Source organism: Ptychodera flava, chromosome 22 (assembly GCF_041260155.1).
Source record: "Ptychodera flava strain L36383 chromosome 22, AS_Pfla_20210202, whole genome shotgun sequence".
In the NCBI taxonomy this organism is placed as follows: Eukaryota; Metazoa; Hemichordata; class Enteropneusta; family Ptychoderidae; genus Ptychodera; species Ptychodera flava.
Window position 1 is genome coordinate 19556197 of NC_091949.1, and position 27409 is coordinate 19583605.

General features: G+C 38.5%; 2 protein-coding genes across 2 annotated transcripts; both read left to right on the plus strand.

Annotated features, from left to right (window-relative positions):
* Positions 1-6418: 6418 nt before the first annotated feature.
* LOC139122368 (interleukin-17C-like) lies at positions 6419-8531 on the plus strand. The gene is made up of 2 exons (XM_070687758.1): positions 6419-6767; positions 7074-8531. The coding sequence occupies exons 1-2, from the start codon at positions 6741-6743 to the stop codon at positions 7554-7556; spliced, it is 510 nt and encodes a 169-aa protein (XP_070543859.1). The 5' UTR covers positions 6419-6740; the 3' UTR covers positions 7557-8531.
* An 11141-nt stretch (positions 8532-19672) lies between these two features.
* LOC139123372 (interleukin 17-like protein) lies at positions 19673-22706 on the plus strand. Its single transcript, XM_070689521.1, has 3 exons — positions 19673-19696; positions 21418-21905; positions 22640-22706. Exons 1-3 carry the CDS (start codon positions 19673-19675, stop codon positions 22704-22706), a joined length of 579 nt encoding a protein of 192 aa, XP_070545622.1.
* The last annotated feature ends 4703 nt before the right edge of the window (positions 22707-27409 follow it).

Here is a 27409-nt window from a genome sequence, read left to right on the forward strand (position 1 = left end):
AGTGTATTCTTTGATTTCACAATTCAAAATCTTAAACTTGCTTTCACGCACAGTGGAAAGTATGTTGTCATGGATGAATCGTTTATAAACTGCAAAACAATAGAGCGAAAGGCTACTTGCTAACCACAAGTGCCTGAACATAGTTGCTTGCGTCTAAGGACATCATTAACATTTTTGTTTTTGATCTGATTAAATGTTATTCTGTCGAGGGTGACAGAATTTGGTGCAGCCTGTTTTAACAACAGCAAATATCATGATATACTACCGGCGATATTAACTTACAAGAAACTATTACTAGGCATTCTCGGATGTGAATCACTTGTGCAAACTTACGTATACAGATATCTAGAATGCAACCTATATATCTCCATGGATATATTCAGACTTGTTATAGTGACTGTGGGATTTGAGTCATTTGTGTTTCTCGCAGGAATGTGCGATTTTGAAGTCAGGTTGCTCACAATTTATGCCCTGACTTGTTCCGAAGAATTGACAACAACTCAGCACTTACAAACACGCATCCAAAGGATAAGTTGCGTCCTCGTTCCTAAACCACGTTTTCGTTGTACAATTCTTCTCTGGTCTACCACTTATGAGGGCTCATTTTATAATACCAGTGGCCTGCACATGCGCAAGAGAAAGAAGATAATGCTTGAAAATGAGGATTTTCAGAATATTTTACGCTGCCTGTAGAACAATCATATTAACCCATGCTTGATTTGCATGGATGGATAAAATGTCTCGGCCTGCGGCCTCGACATTTTATCGTTGGGTTGGACTCTATATACCAGAAGAGCCCTCGTACTCGGGCTTTATCCTATACTTGAGAGTCTATATATCTTTCCTCGAGGTGCATTCTACCATTATAAAGCATGGTTAAGGAGGCACTAAAAATTACCTTCGAAAAACTACTCTCAGGCCTATGCTTTTCAGGGCTCGAGTGAAACAACGCATGACCCAAACTTTATCTAGAATTCTTCATTTTTTCAGAATCTTACAGACTTACAGGATGTTTAAACAGGTTGTAAAATTCTAACGGAAAATATTTCCGGGCAACCTAGAAAATCCCAGGACGCAAATTACCTCATTTTTCCTAAGCACCGCGAACTCGCCCTTGCCTTCCATGCGTTATTGACGTCAACACATTGACCGACCGACCCTATGACGTCACATTGCGCAGCCGGGTGCGGTTGCAAACTTGAAAGAAAAAATGGTAAAAAAATCAACTCTCTTCCTTATGGCAAAATCTTTGCCAAGCAAAATTCACTGCTTGCCAAGTGTATACGTATTTGTCATGTACGTCAATTGTGGAACACTCAAGACCGTAAAATGCAAAATAGATGGTCTGTACCTCAGTCTCAGTACCATATGTCACTATAAGTATCTGTGTCTTTGAAGGCGCTGCCTCTCTGTGTATGAATTGTTCCAATGAAAATTTTATCATTTCCCATTCTCACTACGGAGATTGCAGTTTTGTTAATTGTTTTTCACAAAAAAGGGTGACATAGAGGATGAATCACTAGGCGTCAGGTTGTAAAGGAATATTTTGCAATTCTCGAGAATTAAACCCGACCTCAGATGTACTGTTGATAAATCACACGATAAGTGTAAAAACAGGTTTCGCCGCACTATACGAGGACTGGAAGTAGTTTTGGAGAGCGTACACGACCTCGCCAGCACATTTTTCTTGTAAATACTAGAAATTACGTCACAGTTCGTTTTTCAATGAATCTGTGAGTTGTGTCAAAGGTAGGATTTTCCTAATCTCATCTAAGGCGTGTTTAAAGAGTAACAACGTTAACGTCATACGCGGACCAAAACAAGAAGCTGAAGTTTTGCGTAGACTTTCCCGTAGATAACTTTAAACTATTTTCTTCCTGTTATAATCAAGAATAAAATAGGGAGTCACCATGCAGAGTTTGTGATAAGGGCAAAGGATTACCTGAACTTTACCGATATTTGAAATTAAAAATTGCAATTTGCCCTGTGCTAATTCTGTAGGGAAATTAACTTGATAAATAGTATTTAACATGATGCCAAAAATGATTTCGTTCATTTACTGAACAAAGTACTTGGTTTGGAAATCGAGAAAATATTTGTAGAAATGGGCAAAGATCAGTCCCCATCTCTTTCAGTATTTCTTTCCCACAACTGCTGGTCTTTTAACAGCGACACGACAGAACAGTTTTTTCATGCATAGGTAACCTTACCTTCCATTGCGGTACGGTTTCACTTCACTTCCCTCCCAGAAGAGAACATTTTGTGCAACTGAGAAATGCCCCACCCCTATTTGTAATTATGTATAACGGGAATAATTGGTACTTTTTGTCGGCTTCAGGCCCTAATTATTGAGTGACCTAGTCTCCCGATGAAAAACATTATAAGAGGAAATTAATGTTCGGATTTTTTCGTCAGTTTTCCTGTTTCGATTGTGTGTTTGTTTTTGAAATTCTTTTTTCGGTTACCCCGCATTATGCGTTACAGATAGCATTTGACGAGACTAGCCGCAGCGCTGAGTGAGAAAGTATAGCTGGCTCCTGAGCGCGGCTATGGCCGGCTAATCTTGGACGTATTTTCTATATAGGCCTATATTCAATTGTGACCGTTCCGTTATTGTAGACAAGGTCTATTTTGGTGACAAAGCCATTTTTGTATTGTTGATTCAAAATCTAAGCTATTGTTTACCATTTCTAAAATCGTCACTATCCAACCCACGCACAAGCCGGCCTGAATGTAGTAGTACTTTTTGACGTCAAACACAGGCAAGCGGTAGTCACGACTCCACTCGCGCGTGTCCACTGTACCCTCGCGTAGTATCCTAGTTGAACCCATATCCGTTTCGACAACTATACACTCTGACGCTGGACCACAGTCAATTCAAAAGACCATTTCCGGACAATATCTATCTTGCATTCAATGGCTCTTAACGACGAAATATATATGATGTAAACATGTCTGGTTGTTATATGAATAAAACGATAGTCCTCGTCACACGGAACGATCAAATCCCGTAATAACTGGATTTCGAAATCGGCCATGGGATTTCGAAATAATAGGGAGATAGGGACTCAACAACGGCAATGCTCTCATGTCGAAGACCAAGTTTTATGATGCGCGGCATAAAAGCTAGACATACATGGCCAGATGCACAAGTGTATACACCGGGCAGGGGTGTATGGTTGTACATCGTCAGAAATCTCTCGGAGAATAACAAAAAAAAAATTCGGCGAAAAGCTGTGGCGATGTTTGTCTTTTGCTGTTGCTGTAAAACAAATGAAAACTAACACTATTTTATCAGCTCTTATTATGGTAGAATGCGCTACCCGGGCTCACATTTTTTTCAATTCTTTTTCTGGTCCACAATTTGCAGGGCATCATTTTAAAGCTCTGGGTGTAAGAAAAATTACGTTAACAGACTCACCGCTTCACATCATCCATGTTTGTCGATTTCACAACAGATTCCGAATTTCAACAATCGAAAATCGAAAGTTCGTCATTCTTTTAAACTTCAGATATACCGAAGAAACCGCACAGTAACGAGCTGAATCATCAGTGCAAGGTATCCTGTCCTAAACAATAGGTATACTGGGTGTACCGGTTCGGAGCAATCTTCGACGTGGCTGCTGTTCAATTGACGCAGTCACTGAAGCGTTACCTTGAGGGCGCGCCTTCGCGTCATCGCTAACCGCCCCCACACCCACAGATTCCCAGCACAATGGCGATCGTGTGAACACCTGCCAGATTATTTGAACCCATATACTTGTTACCACCTCAGTGTGATCAGAAACTGCAATTTAATCTTTATCTAAATGTCCGTGCATAATTTTAATATGTCTTTATGATATATATTTTAAATTTTGGAGTCCAAGGGCCGGGCTGATCACGACATATTCTCTGTATTGTAGTTAGTAGCGCTGAATCAAAGACAGTCACCACAGAAAATGTTCTCGCTCTTTGAAGACGCATTCCTTTTACGCCTTTCTAACTTTCTTTTTGGGAATAAAACAGGTATTTCATACGATTGTGAAACACCCTGTGTATTAATACCTTGCTTTATATACGATTCGACGTACGGACTTCCTTCTACTCGATTCTCGCTCTGTGACGTCACACTGCGCAATTTCTCACACAGGTATCATGCAGTTCGCAACCTAGAAAAAAACCCGCCAAATGAAATTAGATGGCAGATTAAAATGTAAATTTTTAAACTGGAGCAACTTTTCTGTGCATCTACAAACCCCTTGTACATACATTTACTAGCGAACTCGATTTTGACTCGATCTCCACCTACGCATGCGCATGTCAATCAGTACGTCATCAACAGGTTGAACGTAACTTATTATCCCATTAAAATAGCGTTCCGGTCCTCGAGCTCCGGTGATGATGGTGATCAAACATTTAAAAATGAAGGAAAATGTATTTGGACTCAGTAAAGTTGTTGTTGTTGTTGTTGTTATTGTTGTTGTTTTGTAGTTGATAGTATTTTCAGAAAAGGACAAATTATGCGCTGCAAAATTCAATACAGCCTCACTGTACACATGGAGGTAAGCTGCCTCCATGCTATACACATGCGCTGCAAAATTCAATACAGCGATATTGATGATGATGATGATTAAATATTTAAAAATGGAGAAAAATAAAATATATTGGACTGTAAATTTGTTGCTGTTGATGTTTTTATTATTGTTGTTGTTGTTGTTGATAGTATTTGCAGAAAAGAACAAAGTATGCGCTGCGAAATTCGATACAGCCTTACTATACTATGCGCTGCAAAATTCATTACGGCCTGTGCGTTGCCGCCCAACTATACTATGGCCTATGCGTTGCAAATTCAATACAGCCTAACTATACATGTGCGTTGCCGCCTAACTATACTATGCGTTGCAAATTCAATACAGCCTAACTATACATGTGCGTTGCCGCCTAACTATACTATGCGTTGCAAATTCAATACAGCCTAACATTACCCAAGGGTTGTCACTTCATTGCCACACACTTTTTTTCAATCGCCAAAAATGCACCTAGCAAGCATCGAAATCGGTAAAAATTCGACGTAGGGTCAAAGCACATTGGTCCTTCTCAATCATACTCAAACATGTTTACCTCTTACCGATGAAAAGTCGAGAAATCAGCAGGTTTTTCGGCGCATCTGGTCGTCTCTTACATTCCAGATTTAAAAGACCGCGCGGTACATTAAGTCACATGGGCGCATTTCAAATCGAACCAATAGCAGAGCTGGATGGGCCCAGCGTGAAAACCTGGCAGTAACGTAAGTTTCTTACGTCTTTTGAAGACTATGGGTGACACTGTCTGCGTATGAAATTCTGGTAACTTTAACAGTTGCAGTTCACCCATAGCAAGAGAAAGTTCTTTCCAAAGACGTGAGAAACTTACGTTACTGCCGGGTTTTCACGTCGGGCCCATTCATTCAGTACGGGCTCAGCTATTGGTTCGATTTGAAATGCGCCCACTTGACTTAATGTACCGCGCGGTCTTTTAAATCTGGAATGTGAGAGACGACAAGATGCGTTGAAAAACCTGCTGATTTCTCGACTTTTCATCGGTAAGAGGTAAAAATGTTTGAGTATGATTGAGAAGGACCAATGTGCTTTGACCCTACGTCGAATTTTACCGATTTCGATGCTTGCTAGGTGCATTTTTGGCGATTGAAAAAAAAGTGTGTGGCAATGAAGTGACAACCCTTGGGTAATGTTAGGCTGTATTGAATTTGCAACGCATAATATAGTTAGGCGGCAACGCAATGTATAGTTAGGCTGTATTGAATTTGCAACGCATAGTATAGTTAGGCTGCAACGCACATGTATAGTTAGGCTGTATTGAATTTTGCAGCGCATAGTATAGTAAGGCTGTATTGAATTTCGCAGCGCATACTTTGTTCTTTTCTGCAAATACTATCAACAACAACAACAACAATAATAAAACAACAACAACAACAACAAATTTACAGAGTCCAATAAATTTTTATTTTCTCCCTTTTTAAATATTTAATCATCATCATCATCAATATCGCTGTATTGAATTTTGCAGCGCTTGTGTATAGCATGGAGGTAGCTTACCTCCATGTGTACAGTGAGGCTGTATTGAATTTTGCAGCGCATATTTGTCATTTTCTGCAAATACTATCAACTACAACATCAATAACAACAACAACAACAACAACAACTTTACTGAGTCCAAATATATTTTTATTTTTCTTCATTTTTAAATGTTTAATCACCATCATCATCGGAGCTCGAGGACCCTGTGATTAAAATAGCGTTCCGGTACTGACGTGGATCGCGTTAATCATGCAGTCTTCTGAGCTTTTATAGTGATCATAATTCTCATTATGACAGAAAAACATAAATGTATGGTTGCTACAGCCTAAGGGGAATTAGAGTCCGCTTCCAACTTGAACGAACATGAAACAGTTCCCACTCAGAATCGAAGTACACAAAGTGGCTGTACATTCTAGTAACTCCGCGGGGGAATCCCCGAAATTGGACCATGACTTAATTTTAGAAATTCGTTAATACGGACTACCGTCTAGAGAGAATGCTATTGACGGACCCAAATTATATAAAGAGTGGAAGATTTTCAAGACAACAGTTATTCAACCTGAGGACGAAACAAGGAGCAGAGAATCACTAAGTCAAGCAGGACTAAGTGTCTGGTTTTGAAGTTCACCTTGATTAAGAAACAGCTATCTCGGCTCGGCTTTCCCCTATAAACCACTCCATATGGAAATCTCGTACAAAATTTTCTTGGTGAGTTGCGAATCAACGTCAATACCGAATTTTCTTAGGCTATGTCGTGTGTTGTCTCAAGTTTAATTCCGCAACAACGTAAAGAGAACGCCAACTTGACATCAGCATAACGGCAAGTAGATTTTTCTAGTGTCACTTGACCGCTTTAAAGTATCAGAAATGTTGATAACATACTTTTAAATTTGTTTCTGCCATATTACAATGCGCCATCGTAAATTATCATGAGTCTAGGATGTTGAAAGTTCATGAACAAGTGTGACTTGAAGCTTCAAAATGTAAATGAATTGTGTCATATTTGGTCAACAGGTCGCTATTCTGAGTGTATTGTACACTAGTCATGTTCAAGGTAATCCAGTCAAACGAGAGGCGTGTCAACATCCCAGCCAGGACGATCTCCGAGAAATGTTAAGCCAGTATACGAACAACGCCCTCTCATTCGCCACAACGCCAGGAGCGAACAGCCAACCGGCTTCAAAGACGTGCCCCGGCGACGACTACGGTTTCGGCGCTCCCTTGGAACTCCGCTCAAACTGCCCCTTCTTCTACGTGGAGGACACAGATGAAGAACGGTATCCATCGACCCTGGTGCAGGCCGAGTGCTACCAGTGTCGGAACTGCCTGGACGATTCCAGAGAGTCCGGCTACCACGTCATGTATAACTGCGAGAAGCTGATGCATAAAGTGTGGGTTTTACGTAACAGCAATATCTGCATCGGAGGGATCTACCAATACAACGCTGTACAGGTGAATATACCAATCGCCTGCACATGCGCAAGGGAAAGAAGATAATGATATTGGCAATATTTGTCGAGAATTTAAAATAACACAAATTACTTCTTGTAGAAAGTAATAATATCGACTTAATCTTATTATTTATAACGCTCTGCTTTTAATATCGAGCGCCGTCATTGTCCACAAGGACATCTGTAAACTTATATATATATAATATAATATGTGTATATATCATATATATGTATGTATGTATGTATATAATATATTATCTCATTGGACATCTGTGAGAACGATATATACGTATTAATATTTATACTTATTTAAATATATAAGAGAATATTTAAATATTCAAGTTACACAGTGAGAATATATACATTATATGTATGATACATGTTGCTAGCTCGTTAGACATTGATTTTGTAGACGTTATTTTGTCTTGAGATTACGTTTTTATTTGTTGCAAAGAGGTAGACCATAATGGAACGTGGACATGAACTTTGACATTGTGACGTCGCAATATATCTACAAGGAAGTGTTTCTTTACTCAATTTTATCAACGTGCAAGTTATGCACTCTGTTCTGTCCCATGGTGATCGTTGCGGAGAACCCTGGGACGCTAAAAGTATGTTACGTTTTAGTGACGCATTTGGTTGTACACTCGATGAGGGAATAATCAACCTTCTAAATAATTAATTACACATTCTGAACAAAACAAAAATTCGTCCACGGAACTATTTATTTTCTGTACGTTAGGTTTCATACTATATAGGCTGCTGGTCAGCCGGGGAAAAGACTCTCAGGAATGCAAATTTTCTACCGTATATTTATTATTGCAGTTCAAAAACTCGAGATAAAGTGCCCTTTTCTTTCAACTAGAGCAACTTTTCTTACAGGGCTAACACTTTTAATGTTATTCATCATGTTTCGCTACTGTAATTTCAGGCTTACTAGTGTTATTTTGTCGAATTTATTATTGTAAAGTCGTTTTTTACGTTTTATAAATAAATGTGTTTTGCCCTTGTAAACCGATAATTCGTTTTGTATGTCTGACTAATTTCAATTTCAACGGTACGACCAAGCTGATTCTCTCATGTACTGCCCCGTAGTTGTACCGAGTATCACCGGGGCATTCGGGGGAGACTTTGAGTCCCGTTTTGAATAGTTTTATCACTAAGTTTACTAGCCGCATGAATAATACAACCTATTACAGGATAAATACAAACTATTACAGGATAAATACAAACCATTACATGATCTTTTGTAATATTTTCTCTATGAAAGTATTTTAAGGGAGTTTATTCACATCCGGTCTATCAACGACACATGAAATTACGACAGTTTGAAACCAGGATAGGAGTTGCTCAAGTGCAGCCAACGGAGCTATTCAGCGAAAATGCTATTCTGGGAGCAATATTTTGAGGGCATCTGAAAGTTTAATTTTGCTTGGGCAAGGGACATATTGTTAGCTGGCAGGGAGCAGATTTTAGTTTTTTTTTTGTCGGGCAGGGCGCTGGCAGATATCGGTTGATTGGTCTGTGGATAGGGATTGGAAGAGAGGGGAGGTTATTTGTAAAACGGGGACAGGGGAAGTTGAGCCTATTAATAAAATAAAATATGGGGAAAATCGACAGTTTTTTCATCACAAGGCAAGGGAGCTTCATGTCTGCAGGGGAATGATAATTTTTTATGGGGAAATTTTTTCCAGGGCAGGGGAAATCGACAATGTTTCCAATCCTCGTCATTGTTGATATTGTATTGGTCCATTCTGCAGCAGCGCCCGTTTCAAGGACCGCGTACTCGACATATAAACAACCGTTATCAACTGTGAATCATTGTTTACTTTTGGATAGTTGTGATGTCGAATGGCCGAGCCCAAATGTTTACACTCTGAAACGGGAAGTAGACATCATCCAAGCATAGCGATGTCATTCAGCGTTGTCATAACAAACAAAGGATCGTGGTGGTGGTGACGAATATGAACACTGAAAGGTCCACTGTAACCGTAACTTTTAACGTATCTACTGGTAATTTTGTATTTTTTGTAAAATACAGTTTCTTTTGACCTACCAAAGTCCCAATTGTCAGAATGCTCTGTGGTAAAGTTGTGAAAACAGCTTATGTCGATATTATGTCTCATGTTATTGATATATACAACTAAAATTTTCTTTTCGACGGAATGTAATTCATTTGTCAAAGGAAACACTGCATACTTTACAGAAATCACAGTAATTGCAAGTCTTATACTCTGTATTTCAACCATAGACCATAGAGACACTCTAGGGTTTAATTGTCAACATAAATTTCAACATATTTTAGGGGGAAAATTTACGTGGAACAAAACTCATGCAAGTATATCAAAACTTACAACTTTCTGAATGTTGTGGCTTCAAAATTATCAAATGGGAACACTGGTGTCTGAAGAACAAATGTAAATTGAAAGCGAGATAACACCATAGACAGTAGAAGTCTATGATCTGTTCACATTTGCTCTAGTGCCTTATTGACTGAAGGCACGCGCGAGCACCTGTGCTTCCAGTCACTGTCCCTCCACAACTGACCGTGTTCCAGTGTGGCACTTTCTCGCTGGTTTCTCTACGGATTGAGCGAGTGCGCACGTGATCAACAGTCAAATCACATAAGAGAACAACATTAACGGTATTCTGGTCTATATCTTTGGCTTTGCCTCAGCAATCGAGACGTTGCGCAAGGTCGCAGCCGTCGACAAAATATCCGTGGTATGACTCAGCGTGTGCGGGACAATAAACTAGCAATAAACAAACCCGGAAGCTAAAGGGCATAACAATACTGAACAAAGGAGACACCACTCACGGCAGGTAGTTATGGCACTTGAGACGAGAGTGAGATAATGTATTCATAACCTATCGCAGAAGTAAACCCCGTCGCCTCTAGGCGGCGTCAGCGACATTTACACGTACTTGAAAATTACTCTAGTTATGAATTTTCGGATACTCTCACATTTCTTCTAAGCATACCGTTAACAGCCTTGATTTCTGGTTGGTAACGCATACAAGTCAACGAAAGTTTCGCCACCACGCATCACTTGATCATTAGGACGGCGAATCAGCTGTAAAGGTTGTAAAAGACGACGTATAGTATACGATATGAGATCATTATGCTGTCTGTTGATGTCGGCATTGTCGATGACGATCTCCAAACACGATACGGGTGATTTTCGATGGTTGGTAAAGACTAACCATGCGTCAAAGTAATCAGTTGTATTCTGTCCTTTAAACTCTTGTATGATGCCTTCTTGTGACAGCATGATGGACTTTATGTTACCCTATGCTACTTTATGCTATGTGACGTGTTATAGAAAGAAGACCGTACCACAGTCCCTCTATAGAGGGACTGTGACCGTACGAATCAACTTATAGTACTGTCGCGCCGATACCGTGCACTACATTTTATGATCTAGTGTTCTAAAGCTTTCTGTCCCCGCTGGTACAGAACCAGTCTGATCAGCCATTCAGCCTCTCTCTATCCCTCCCTCTTTGTCATTTTCTTTCTCTCTCCCCTCTCGTTTTCCCTTTCTCTGTACCCCCTCCCCTCTCTCTCATGGTCGTACGTGATTTCTGTCAGGCTCTTGGTGTGACATCTCAAAGTTAAATAAAAAATCAAACAAAAAATCCAAGGACACACACGAGCACGATAATTTGTTTGGGCGCAAAGAGGAAAAAAATTATGTAAAGGAAAGTGTAAACATTTCGGCAGATCACAAATGTGGACGAAAACGTTTAAGAACGAAATCAAATTTATGATACATATAGTTAGTTTACCTGTTGGCAGCTACTTGCTTGATTCTCTTGTGGGATGAAAGGCCCAGATTTATAGGAAATTGGGCGCAACATTTAAAGTCGGACATGATTTGCACGCCGAGCATCATAAAATACATTTACTATAAATCCTGTATGATATATAGGCCTAATTATTGGACCAAAATGTTTAGCTATAAATTAAAGAAAGGAGAAATCTAATTTAAGAATAAGGAGTCCAAGGTTTCTGCTAATAGGAAGCTACTTATCGGAACAAAGTCTACTCCTTCTTTGTGTTGCGATGTTGTTTAGGAATTTTTGTACATTCGTGAATGTTGACCTAACCAAAACGAATATTTCAAATAGCCGCCATTTGGCGTAACGCTAAAATGTGTCAAGTGGAATGATTGGGAAGTCAATTTAAGTTGAACCGTTAAAACGTGACTAATAACGAACAGGAATATGTTATGCTACATCGGCAACTGAATGCGACACAGTTTAATATCCGTGTGACCCTTGACCTGTGTCGGGGATGGGAAACTACGGTGTCAGTCACTTGGCGATTGAAACATCATAACTGACCGAGTGGAGAAATTGTTAATAAAGTTTATTTCAGATCATTTTGCCGTACAGGGATAGCTGGACGGAGGACCATTTCACTGTTATGGCACCATAGTGTTTTATTTGTGCACCTTCTTCGAACGTCAATGCCTCTATTGTTAACGTTGAAAATATTTTTGGCGTTGCAAGTTTTGGAAGTACTCATCGAAACACCCTCAGTACACCAAAATTGACTTCTTATTCGTGTGGTCAAAAGCAATATTTGATGAAAATGGAAAACGAAAATTGGAAATCGACATATATTCTATTGATTAAAACTGTAATACTACATCAACTTTGATAAAAATCACGCCGGTTATTCAATGATTAGTCAAATTCATTGCCAAGATCATCATTCTCGGTACATTTGAAGACAAAATTGCTCGGAGCCGTTATTTCGCATATTTTACAACGCTGTAATTCTGTATATGTTTCATTTGCTCGTATTGTGTCCGATGATTTTAGACGGGGGTCAACGGTAATCCAGTCAAAAGATATGTATGTTAAAATCGAAGCCAAGAGCGACCCCTATACTCTGATGAGGTTGTACAGGAACAACGCCCTCTCCTTAGCTACGATTAAAGGTAGCCTAAGTCCATATAAAGTTTAACATTCGCCATAGATACTGTCAAAGCGCTCCTCTCGAGCTAAGGCCGATATACTCATTCATGTATATTGAACCGTGAACTAATGACGAATGTTATCCGGAAACTTTGCTGCAAGCCGAGTGTTACCGATGCCAGAACTGTCTCGAGCTGGGGTGAATGTGGCAATAACATTCATATGTGCAAGGGACCGGGATATTGATAAATACTTAGAGTGTAAAATCTCTCACTATTACGATACTATGACCAAAATCGCTGTTCTTGCAGGTTTGTGCTTTGACTCAGACAATGCTCGAAACGTTAACTTGGTAATTGTGTTTTCACATTTATGAATTTCTATCGTTGACAATTTTAACAGTAAATAAAATTTTATTCTGTCATTTAATAATTCATTTCCTGCTTTCTTGTGTGATTGGCTCGTAATCTTTGATGGCAAGTCATGAAGTATGTTCAGGATTAATAATATAACAAGACATAGTTTCTGTATCATCTTTCGGGATCGCTAGTATTGTGTAAAAACATTTCTCTTCCCCAGAACATGGACGAAACCATTTCCAATATTGGAAAACCAGCATCACTTGGTTTCTATGATATATAATATATTCAAGTGCCATATCTGCCGTATCTGTTTCTAAGGACAACTTTATACAACTCATATTGATCACTGAAATCTCGATATCGAGTCCAAAGTCACTCCTTTGGCAAGAGAATGTCTATCAGTAGATTATCTCTGCACTAGATGAACCTTTATATTCAGATGATGTGTCAAGGTCACACCAGGTCATCATTTGTTTTCCGCTTATATACTGCAATCACGATTAGGGCAAAGACAAACAGGTTTTGTTTCTCGAGAACGTCAATTTAGAAAAGCTGCGTCCGTCATTTTTAGACGCTCCGCTCAAAAATATCCACCAAAAGTGACAATGAACTACATAATGCAGAAATCGTTGATATCTCCGGGGTCACACGTGCGCATTGTTCAGTTTTCACAAACTGGACTCTCCATTGCCATCTTACTAAGGTACAGAGGTACCTCTACATGTAAACAGTCCCGATTTGTTATTTTCATGTCGGTAGTAAGATTTTATGTACTAAAAATGATAATAAAATTTAAAAAAATACGTGTCACTGCGACATACCATGAAGAAAATGCAGATGTTTGTACTTTTACGTAGCCGAACCTAAGATTTCTTTGTCACAAGCATGTCAGCAGAAACATCATATGATGCTGTTGAGGAAGAATCAGTATTTGCTCTCAACATTTTAAACTCCGGTATATTTACGCGTGTGTCGTCCTCTGCGCCTGTCCCAATTTCTCTGCGCACAAAAAATTATCGTTCGGAGGCCGGTTAAGAGCAATTTCACTCAGAGTTTGACAGCAATGTTTAATGTTAGCGAAATCGACGCTATCCTGCTAATATCTGGTGAAAATGTCGGGCAATGGAAGTTTTTGAACAGAAGAGACAAGCTGCAGTCCTATGTTTACCAGTCAATCACTCTGACTTCGATCTGTTGTATTCAGCAACAGCAAAGCTTCTTGTACCAGTTGGCCTGTCAAACATTTCCTGTGAACGTAAAAGGAAGCATCTGTCGACACCTTTTTGCCCAATATCAATCTTTTGTAAAATGAAATTTTTCTATCACCGACGCAGTAATGCACATGATTGCGTCGAACTTGATCTTGCGTGTGCTCAATAAGTCATCTTCTGAGGCTGTTCCTTTTAAAATTACTGAGAAAAACACTGAGGCCAATTTTTCTTAGCTCGTCTGAAAGTTAGAAATGAACAAACTTGGTAACCTGTTGGTGTGAATAATAATGATAGCTATGTCTTTGAAGTTTGTTGGGAATTTCAGAATATTAATTTCAAAATGTTTCCGAGTTGACGCGTATTGCCACTTCCTCTTTCAGATTTTAATTTACACGTTACACCGAGGCAATTGCTTACGGTGGAAATTTATAACCTTTTACAGATGACTTTGTTTATAGCCACGCTAAAGACTTCTATTTGAACTCGGGCGAACACCGTTAGGACACCGTTGGGAGTCACAGATTTGTGAATAAATACCGTATACTTCCCGATGCTGCCTTTGAGCTGCGCATAGAAGTAAGTTGTATGCCGGGCGAAAATGGACAACACAGACAACGGGCCTTACACCCCAAGGGGAAACCCCCGCTACGGCCCAGGCAACCCCTGCTCCCCCTTAAACCGTTATGTTTGTTTCTAGGATGCCATTCCTCAATTAAAGAGGAAACGGTCGAACAAATAAAACGTATCACGTATCAGCAATAATGTCTCGGCCTGTATGTACGTCAATTGAGTTAAGAGTCGATAGCTCATCAAATTTTTGGAAAACCCTTGAACGACATCTACTTCTGTACTACTCTGACAATGTCGCCGTCTATACTTACACATGTACCGTGACCTACCTACCTATCTACCTGCCTGCCTGACTGACTGACTGCCTGTCACGTGTGCGCGGAGATTCGAATTGCACAATATAGCAAAATTTGAACTTACTCCCTTACGGTAGTTCTCGCCTCGAAATTGAAAGACTTAAACTTTTACCAAAACTTTCTTCAAGGAAAGCCATTCCCTTTTGAAATGAAGAAAAAATCATGGGTTAAAATTCAAAATTTGGCACGCACTAGAAAAACAAATTACCCAATATTTACTGACACCTGAAATTCAAACTGGCCGCCACACCTGTGTTAACTCTATTGGGGAATAATAAAATTGTAGATTTTCACAAAAATAAGCTGGTGAAAACTGTATTTAATCAGTGAGCTTCAAAACGAGCCCCCGCACATATTGTAATAGGTTACGGTCCGAATATTTGTCCCTGAGGCACATTCTACGTCAAATCGAGGCTACTAAGCTAAATCGTCTATTTGTAACTGGCGCTTCAAAAATGCCTTGATATTTGCATTTTTTAAAAGCAAGATGGCAGTTTTGGTGTCGGATTCCGTTGATTTGTATGTGGTCGTACCAAAGAGACAATTACGACCTTTAAACGGTTACACTGGTATTGGCGAGTCCTCAGTTGACTATTGTAAACGTATAGGAACACCTTGTCATATTGAATACCTGGACCGATTGTCAAAAACTGAGAATATCACATAAAGCAAAAGATGCGAATGTGTCTTTATAAGGCCAAGGCGGTCAATTGATTGTCTTACTTTATTGAGTTTTGGGCATGTGTTCACCGTGAATGTAAAACGTTGACAAATTGCTCTGCAAAAGTCATAAATACCTTTAAATTTAAAACTATTGTTGCTATTACTATATTATGAGTGCTCTCTACACCTGAGTACGGTATCACATAGTAGGTTGAGAGGCTGGTCATATATAGCGAGCTCTATATACTGTGTTGGTTCATTTTCATCTTTTCGATGTAATCCCCTGAAGGTCAATTTTCTCTTGTAGGCTGAAGTCTTATTTTGTTTTCACAAATTCGCTGACGGGTTTAATTTTATTTTATTCTATCACTCGATCGCGAGACTTAGTTATAAGAGGCAAACGTTAGCATTTATCTATTCATCGGTTCGTTAATCATCAGTATGTCTGAGACTGTGTCAAGCAGAACGGAGTCTGAAACAGACGGAAGACACAAACTAAGGTTAAATTGTTGTTATGACAATTATTTGTATACAGAGCATCAAAAAAGTCACACAATATTTCTCAGTGTCTGCCTGTTTGACTATACATGTATATCGTTCTGTCGTAGACACATGCGTGCATACATAAATGGTACATTTAAACATTCACCAAAACATCGGCGTACATACGTACATACATGCATCTCACACGCCCTCCCTAAATTCCCCCACTTGTTTACTCTTCGTTTTTAGAGTGATTTAAACTAGAAATATGACTGAGATTACTGGGAAATTCTGTTTCTGACGTTTGTCGGTGTGCGATCATGTGTCCTGTTTACAGTTGGAATTCTATTCTCAAGTGAGCTAGTCAGCGTGAAGACAAGTATCCGGATACTCTGAGTGCACGCTTTTGTCAATGTACAAAGGATTAAAGGTATCATTGAAGAGGGTATTGCACTCGACGTAAACGTCCATTGCTGGTCCATTGTGTGGTCTGTAAAGGCAACCCAAAGGGCGGCATTTAGAGTCGACCTACAGTAGGATAAAAAGGAAGTCACCGAAGGGAAAAACCTTCGTAGTTCTGACCGATATTTTGTTTACATTAGTTACGGAATTATTTTGACAATGTGATAGGCGTAACTCGCCGCGGTGATAAATGACATACTCCCTGTAGAATTCGTAAATGCACGATAGTGACATACATGATTCCCTTTCTGTGTGCGTGTTCAAGCAGAATCAGAGAAATAAGCTTGACTCTTTTACTCATAGGAAAAGACTGGAAATAAGGCATTTTCTAATAGTTTCATATTGACACTGTACGTTAATCATGCGTAAACATTTTTGAAGTACTTGCCTTGATATCACAGCTGAATCTACATCTTACTTTACCACCGAAAAAGACTAAGGGCTGCCAAAATAAAACTAAAAAAACACACACATTAAAAATTGGAAAATTAAGTAAAGTTATAAATTTTATTGATGTAATAAGGAAGCAATCAAAATGTTTAATTTGCAAAAATAATGACCGGGAGTGTAGGAATACAACAGATCACAAGTCAAATCTAGACTTTGATTCAATAATATATAAGACTTGATAACTGGGTCAAAAATGTACAAATTTTACAAATCAACATATTCCTAGGGGTCTAGTTTATTTACTACATTATTGACGACCCTAAACAACCTGGTTGATTTCATGAGGATAATTGGTCCTTTTTAGTTGCGCCAAAGTAGAAAAATGTCTTAAAATTACTTTTCAGTCTCCAACGAATTGAGAATAAAAACTGCAAAATTCTTCTGTAAAAGTTAGTCTGCGAACTCTGCACAATAATCAAATTAAAAGACTTTTAGTTATACAGGGCGCGTTAGGAGGGGGAGTTGGTTTTTCCACAGACAGTATAGACGGGGGACTACTGTCTATGGTTGCTCAGGGCTGTTGTAATGGAGAGATGTCAAATGTGCACTTCGCGCTATGGCCATACACCGTTCTGTAAGTACACATATCACTGTGTACTCGATGCATAGTGGCAGGTCGTACGGTCCGTGCATAGCATAAAACAAGCCATAGTCGTGCCATATTGATGAGATGCGCACTATATGTGCTGCACATCACAGAAATATATCATTGAGCCGAGTGGTGATTATCGATGAGATGTGGCACCGTATGCATTTGGTTTACCATGGACAAACCGTGCGAAGAAGTGCATATTATAACGAATTGTCATAAGCTTAAATTGAAAACCGCATGTATACAGTATAAATATACATGTATGTACTATTTATGTATGCGATATGCTCTTCAAGTTGTACACTTTACAGTAATATGTCATGATTTCCATCCTAAGTGATACGTAGTTGCGATCAATATATATGTTTCTGAACGTAAATTTATTTATTTTTTATTTATTTATTTATTTATTTATACCAACAGGCTGCCCCAATTACAGGTTCATTTCAATGATACGCAAATCTGCTACAAATGTAAGTTTTTGAAGGTGCAATTGAAAAAAACTGTGTTATTAGTTTGACCGTAGACACTGGCAAGGGTCTATGGTTGGACTTCAGAACTAGTAACATGTACCGCCCCGAGTATTATTCGCATAGTGTTTGGTACAATGATTCAAACATGAATGCCATCGACGTTGACTGAACTACACGTTTTTGTACAGCGTAATTACATGCATAAACAAACACATTCAATGCAAAGATTAGGAAACTGATTGTGGAAACTGTCGTAAACTGGTGTTAAAATTGATCATATATGGACATTATCAAGCCAATAATCGGGAAAAAATGAGGTGTAAATTTTTAATCAGTATCGCAGAAAGGGAACTGGAATAAACATGATGACGTCATCTGGTGGGCGAATGTTTCTGATAAGTTACGCATTTGGTTGCAACAATTGCAATCGTAAAGTATACATACTGCAACCCTACGTGACCCGAAATAACTTCCGTTGATAAAACCTCTGAGTAGTTACGGTTGCAAATATCTGGTCTTCTTCGTAAGGTCTTGACTCTGTTTCTTAGTTCCTGAAATAGATACCCCGAAATTGACTTCAAGTGAAATCCCACTCCATTGAGCTTGCAGTACAAAGCCAAAACCCCATAATGACCCCTTCAAGAACAGGGAACCAGATTTTAAAAATCTGTTAGAAAATCAATATTTTCTGTGAAATATTTTTTATCTTAGATGTACCCTATTCAGTTAATTTGCGTCTACCTTTTAAAAGTTACTGTGATGAGCAAATGCAAGATGAAGGCAACGTGTAATTATCCGCGACTTGTAATTGTTCATGCAATCCTACACGGTGCTTTAAGACATTATTCTCATTTTTAATGTATATAGGTTTGTAAGTCGTCAAACATTAAATGATAGTGAGTTATCAGTTGATATCTTTGAAAATGAATTGAAGGGAAAATTGTGTAGTATATTTTTTGTGACAAATTTTGAGTAAAGTACACTCTTTGAAAACTGAAGGGTTCCTTATCTGAGCGCTACAGTTTCTTGGCCGATGGCTCTTTGCCGCCAAGTGTTGAAGTATTCAAATCAAAATCACCGTTTCATAAACGTGCACAGCGTCTGTAACCATTACATGCCACCACTTCCGCTGTGTAACGGCGTTTCACCGAGCGCAAAGTTAGTCAGTCTATGCTCTAACATCACGTGCGGGATGACATCTATCAAAAAGGGGAAAATTTGCCGTTTCTCCTGCAGGACTAATGTTTGGCATACACTCGGTAGCCCTCAATTCTTTGTGGGCCCATAAGCAAGACATAAACTATGAATTGAGATAATACGGAAGGGTAGTTTTCAAATCCAGGAGGTCCCTATTGTAACCCAACAATACATAACGGTGTCTGGCACAATTGTGTTTGGAACGTTAACTCACGATTCTGCGGAATTCATTGGCAACCTGAAGTGACAATTTCAAATTTCCACATTGCGCATTTCGCCATTTCGAGACAAAAATTATGGCATAAATATGGCCGGTTTATTGACTGAACCGACATTATCAAATCGACATTAAGACCAATTAGTCTAATCCACCGGAGGACGAATCATTTTCGACTTTGAGATACAACGACTAGTACAACCATGGAATTTGCAGGCAGATTTGTGGTAAGAGTTTCTCATTAATTTGCTTCACATAAAACTGATTTCACCGTCAACGGTTACTGTACCTTCAGTCAGCTTTTTCTTGTATACTTTTGATCCCCCAGTCTTTTCCTTGGAAAGAATATATCTAACGTTAGAATCTATACAATCGTTATGAACAGACATTAGGGCTGTCAAATTTTAATTATATTCTAGTATGCTGTCTGTGAAAACTCGATTTGAAGCTCGTGTAGTAATATAACATTCACTGTCTGGTTTCATGAAAATCACAAATTTTATTTTGTAGAGAAAACAGCTAACATACGGATGGTAATTTATTTCTCTAGTACCAAAGGTTGCACATTGATCCCCTATTTTCATCGGCGATTTTGGAGTTTAAAACTTCTGAGCGAAAGACTGAGAAAGTGTTCATATCATTCAGTTTCCGTGTCACATTAAGGACTTCTTTTGCTCGAAAAGCAACGACGCGGAGCTTGCTAAATAGCTACAGGTAGGGACGATTGCGGTGGTCTGTCAATGTGTATGCCAAGACAGTACTCGGCCATGCGTTCACACGTTTCCATCGGGATGATGTCATTTGCATTTTATTGTGAGAACATTGTCGTACTGTAGTTTTTGAGTCTACTTTTGTTATTTTTATTTATTTTAATTACTCGTATTATGGTAACAAATGCACATTTGACCTTTGCGATGGTTTGTTCAATTTTTTGATAAAAAGCTCAAAATTCTTAAAAGCCACATGTATTCAAATTTGATGAGTAGGGTATTACAGGACTGACGTCATTCAGATTTGCTCAAGTAATGATGAAGTTTGCATATTCGAATTTAGGACTTGTTCCCCGTATGTGATCATAGAATGTTCTCATTATAGACTGCTTGTTGGAATTTCATAAATCTTGGTTCTACGCGATATTTTAAACGAATTTCCGCGACTTGTTTTTTTTTCTATCATCAATTTGTTTGACGAATCCAAGTTGGAAAAATATATAAGCCGTAGGTTGCTTATATTTCACTCAATGTAGGGACTTCGCACTACGTATTAATTTAACAATACGTTGATGGTAGTTGGCGCCTCGAAAATGAAAGGCTCAATTTTCTCTTAAAGTTTTTTTCAAGCAAATTTTCAACCATCCGCTTTCAAAATCGAGAATAACAATTGGGTTAATTTAAGTGCTAGAGAAACAAATTACCAAGTGTTCATATATTTAAAATGCAAATTGGCCGCCATTCCTTTGTTATAGCCATGGAGAGTAAAAAAATTCTCGATTGTAGCAAAGTTAAGCCGATGAAAACTTTTATTTACTCCATAAGCTTCAAAATGAGCTCCAACAAGTTGTAGACCAAAATAATATTGTAGAAGTTTGAGAGTCCGAATATCTGTGCCCAAGGTGCATTCTACTAACTTAACTTAACTTAAAGGTTAAAAGGTTTTTTCGCGTCATGGGCGACGACTCATTGGTGTAATAAAATCAAATCTACTCCAGTCAGTTTGCTTATTGTGGACCAAATGTAGTCGACTACATGTATTTCGAAATAGCAAAAGTTCTTCAGATAGATGGAAGAAACTTTTGATTTCCTGCGAGTTTTTTTCAGCGGCGTATCACACTTCCGTCATATGGACTCTGTTGGATAGGGGATATTACATTTGTTAAACCGTCCGAACTGAAAAAAGACAAAAATGATGACGTCACTCACTCACTTTTCCTTTCTTCAAATTTGTACAGATCGCTGGAATCTTGTGTACGATCGTTATCGGTTCCTGCTACGGTAACCCAGTAAAGAGGGAAGTTTGTCAACAGCCGACTGAAGAAGCACTGGAGGCTATGTTGCTGCAGTACACGCCAAACGCTCTTTCTTTCGCCACCACTTCTGGATCGTACAGCCCGCCCTCATCGACGTCATGCCCAGTTTCTTACGGTCCAGGTGCTTCTTTGGAAATCCGATCTACGTGCCCTTACTACAACATCGAGGACACCGACACCGACCGTTATCCACAAACCTTGGTAGAAGCCGAGTGTTACAGTTGTCAAAACTGCATCACCGATCTTCTAGAAAGCAGCGACTATCATCCAATGTGGCGATGTGAGAAGGTGATGACCCCTGAACTCTGGGTGCTCCGAAACACTTACAACTGCGATTCTGAGGGTTTCTATGAGTACATAGCCATGAAAACTAGATTACCTTTCATGTGTACTTGTGGGCGAGAACGCGTGTAGGTTGACAAAACCGAATCATAAAGATTTGCTGCAAATTGTCCGAAATTTCTCTGAATTAATGAATTGCGGTCGCAGTTACCATTGTGTACGCTGTAATGCTGCAAAATGATCGACAACATGCTATAAGTAGATGCTATAAATAGATGCTATTGCTTACGTTTACATTCATTTGAGTAACGCTTAAAATGCATAAAAGCATTTTAGGTAAATACACTTCGAAAGTTAAAGTTTTGTGCAAAGTAAACAAGCAAATTTCTGTGCAAACTTTCCTAGCAAACTACAGACATTCTATTACATTGTCAATCACAAAAAGCACGGATCACCTTGTAAAGTTTGGAAATAGAGAAATAAATTACCTAAATATACAAATATTTGAAATTACAAATGTTTGAGATACGAACTCTTAGAAAACTGAAATTTTCGACTATAAAACAACAAGACAACTCCATTTTCTCCATAAGCTTTAATATAAGACCACGCAATGAGTAGGGCTGAATTATTATAAACATTTGACACACTTTACATTAAATTCTAAAGAAAGCAACATTAGTTGGCAGTTACAATATATAGAAGGCGTTATTCATTTAAAATGCTTCCAGATTTTCAAGATGCCGTGAAAATTACTTTTATGCGAAATGCCAGGCATATTTGAAAATGTTCGGAAGAAACATTACTTCAGTATACTATCTCATTTGCACTTGTTATATGAAATATGTAATTTCTATTTCAGTATTAAGGCCAAGTTCAAGAACTATGACGATCGCAGTGTTTATCCCAACATTTCACCTGAATCATGAAATTATGCAATTCTTCAGAGCTTTCATATGTTTGATTAACTTACAAGGTACGATCAATATGTGGTTTTGACTAATTATAACAATTTATATTATCTTTAAGTTTTTTACATTTTGAGAGTTCAGGTTTACTCATATTGATTAGACGTATCAGAGAAGACCTTGATCACATATTAGGCATTATTTATTAAGGTGGGAATCTAAACGTCTATAGCTCTTGTATTTCAAAGACAAAATATTTACACATCATTGTTAAGCATATCAGTTACGTTTCAGTTAAGAAGTCAAGTACGTTTTGAAAGACAAGCTTCGATGTAAAAAATACAAACATCCAAAGTCTCGCATTTCTAGCTATTTACATCAAACTATTGCATACTTTATGTAATTTGATGAAAACCTAGATATGTGTCAGTGTTATATTTTCGTCAGTTACGTTTTAGTAACGGTATTAATGTACGTTTTGTTAAAAACGATTTGTTATTTTCGAAAAGAGATTTTTAGGTCTGGTACTGAACAGCGACCTCAGTCTGTCATATTTGAGTCATATGTATACGCAAGTAATTATAATAAATGCTTTTAGATCTTAAATATGTAATACGTCTGACTTCTACTCGCATCTCACTTACAGTAAAGGTATATCCACAAAAACATTACGCGGAGTAGTACCACGCTACTTGTTCATGGCATGTATAAATGCATCATTACAGTACACATGCATCTCTCTCGTCTTCCCTCCAATCTCTCTCTCTCTCTCTCTCTCTCTCTCTCTCTCTCTCTCTCTCTCTCTCTCTCTCTCTCTCTCTCTCTCTCTCTCCCCCACACACATATACACACACACTAACACTCTCTCTCCTCTCCTCTCTTTCTCAATCACTCTCTCCCATCTCGCCATCGCTCTCACTCACTCAATCTCCCTCCTATTCCTCTCTCTCCCACTCATTCTCCTTCGCCCCTCTCTTCCCCTACCTGTACCCTTCATTGAAACGGATCTATATCTGTATGAAGTTCATCTCTCTCTCTCTCTCCTCTCTCTCTCTCTCTCTCTCATGAAACATGTTGTCAAGCAGTACCAACTCTATTACGCTTTGATTCTTACAAACCAGGTTGTTTGTTAGGGGAGAACCATTTGATTTCGGAGGGGGATATGGAAGATTTTGAGGAAAAAAAAGGTCACGAGGTGAGATAGAAGGAAAAAAAATGATCCTGTCATGGCCTGAGAAAAAAAAGCGCGAATGGTTTTACCACAAGCAATTCTTATGTTTTGTTTCCTAGCACTTATGATATAAGCATGCACTACATAGGTCTACTTTCCACCTTAGTACACTCAATGTTTTCCTTCCCTTTTCTGACCCAAGAAATCGTATTTCAGGATTTCTGTTGCAATATCTCAATGGCATAGGCACTATCTAAAGGGGACTATTTGACTTCTGTAAATTGTGAAAATTTAAAACACAAGACACGCATCCATTTCTCAAAATTTTCAATGCGAGAGGGGGGCACCCCCCTCTCGTACTCTCCCCCTTGGGTCTTCTAACAGTTTTACTGGTAAAAGACAAATTGAAAATACCTCTCGGATTGCACTACACTGCATCGTGGCGCACATCAATTTCTCAAAATTTTCACAGGATCAAGGGCAAAACTGAACTGTTGTGAATTCATCCTTTATTATCACACAAACATGTTTTAATTTACCTCAGTTCAATGACCATTTTGAAAGTTAAACATACCATATTCAGGCTTTTCATTAGAAGCTGGCAGCTGGAGAAATGACACAAGAAGGTCACAGATTTTCCGTTCCTGTATATTCATTTGTCTTCAGTCTCTGGCAAACAGAACTGTTTTTCACAAATTGTATTGTCATTGTTTGGTTGTTGAATATTGTGACGCAAACACTGATCATGCAAAAAATGTAAAAAATATCAGTGTTCAATGTCATTTTCAAACAGTTTTACCGAGTGCAAAATAAACTGAAACTCCTCTCAGATTGCACCATTAAACACATCAATTTCTCAAATTTTCCAATACGAGAAGGAGAACCCCTCACGTGCTCTCCCCCTTGGGGTATTCTAACAGTTTCACTTGGTAAAACAATTAAAAAAACACCTCTCAGATTGCACCAGACTGCATCATTGCACATATCAATATTTTATATATTTCCATGCAAGATAGGGGAAAGCCCCTGTGACACTTTCCCCCTAAGCCTCTCGCATGTTCTCCCCCTGTACTTTCAAATTCTGCCCGGTCAGATATCCTAGTGAAAACCCTGTCATAATATCCATCCAAATAAAACAATATACTATATGATTAGATACTGCATGATCTTTTATATCTTTATTTTATTGTGACTTGCAATTTCATATTGATAGGTTCACCTTTTTTGAACCATCATGAGATAACTGACGATAGTCTACCAGAGTACATCAGGATTTCAAAGGTCTTCACTGTTGCTGTATTTTGTAAATATTTACAATTACATGTATTGGTATTTAACTTTTCTAAGTGGGAGATCAGTCAAAATTTCAGAGTTAGAGAGGGAGGTTACTCAAATTCATCATGGTTGGCAAAGAGGGGGGGCACTCGAAATTTCGGAATTTCAGGCCATAAATAATGACGGCTCCCTTATATACAACGCATTACAAACTTGTTGACCAATTAAAAAAAAAATTGCACTGCTACTCCATTTGAAAAAAAAATTGATGCAAAAAAAAATTGCTGTCACTGACAGGAAAAAAAATTTGCTCCCATACCCACTTCTTCCATACCCCCCAGAAATCAAATGGTTCTTCCCTTACGACGTTTCATTGGCTGAATCCAACTTCACCAGGATAAACACTAGAATAAAGAACAGAACGAACAAATCATGAAAAGCACTGAGTTTGTATACATCATTCTTGTGACGTGTTTTATAAACACAGTTCTAGTATGCCATTGCTTTTTGGCGTACAATATCATAATGTAATAAGTTTGAACACGTGCCAAACTATATGAACATTTTGGTAAATATATATATATATATATATATATATATATATATATATATATATATATATATATATATATAATATATATATATATATATATATATATTGTTACGACCACGGGAAGTCGGCAAGGCAAATGGAAATGGCTGTCTAAAATTGTCTTTAGCAAAGTGGTACAATTCCAAGCGGACCCGCTGGCCGCAACAAAAGATGGTCAAATAAAGGAAACTACACGCAAGTTATTGAGAACATTTCCTTATTCTTATTGAAGAACGTCACGTAGTGACAGCAAGAAAATAACTTTACAATATTGAAATTATTTGTACTATGAGCGTGACCAAATAACAAAACGTATTTAATTTTAGCTTTTAAATAAATAACAGAAAGTGTCCACAGGCGCGACGACGAGAGCTCTCTGAACATGAAACACGCTGGTCCACAGTGCCAACTCCGTCCGGACGCATCAGTCCAACGAGAACAGCCACGTAGCAGCTCGACGCTCAAGTACAACCATCTTCGTAGAAAGTCACAGCATGAAACTCCCACCACTACGATGTTTCCAAATAACTGTAATGTACTCACAGGAACTCTGGAATCAGAACTTCCTCAGGCGTCAACAGGCACACAAAGTTTCTAGACTGCAGTCACAATTTTGGCACCAGCGGGAAAAAGTCCGTAAAGTCGGCCTCGGTCTTCAAAACTGGGAAACTCAGTGGACGTGGACTTCCGACGATCCCAGCACTTGCGGAAAGTCAAAGTGACGTGGCAATGAACACGTTTATATACGAGAAAAATACATTATTCATAAACACCTGGTCACGCAAATAAGCAAAGAAAACAAAAGGATTTCAAACTATGTTACCTGGTCACTAGAAAAATGATAGAGGGCGTTTCCTTCGTAACAATATATATACTAGTATATATATATATATATATATATATATATATATATATATATATATATATATATATATATATATATATATATATATATATATATATATGTTTATATATGTTATTATTCTTGTGCTGCCTGGTTTTCGCATGTGCCAGGGACAAGGTAGAACATTGTGCGCTGTAATAAGACGAGGTTTGACGTTTCAACCTATGTTCAGCAATAGAACGACTTTTCATATGACGCTACTTGTGTCCTTTGTTTAATCATTTTATTTTCAGTCCAATTATTATCTCTCAGAACCTGTGTTTCTTCGACTGCCCCAGGGTCCGCAACAACAATCCGACTCGATCCGTATCCACGCTGATAAGACTGATGGCGGCAGTTCACCGATTCTAACCGTATCGGCATATTTGTATCCAGCATAACCTTGGTGCAATGGATTCCCAAAGGAAATTTCGAGAAATAAAATGATAAAACAAAGGACACCTGTAGCGTCATATGAAAAGTCGTTCTATTGCTGAACATAGGTTGAAACGTCAAACCTCGTCTTATTACAGCGCACGATGTTCTCCCTTGTCCCTGGCACATGCGAAAACCAGGCAGTACAAGAATAGTCACATGACACAAAATTATGGCAAGTCATGACTGACTTAAGTGCTTTAATATCATGTTGTAATGAGTATTATCATGTTGTGATGTGCATTTAACATATTGTTTCAAGAATTTCCAACGTTGTCCTAGGAATTACCAATGTTGCCCTAGGCATTTAGGAGTCCGAAACAAATACGAAAGACAAAAACTAGGGTTAAATTGGTGTTATGACAATT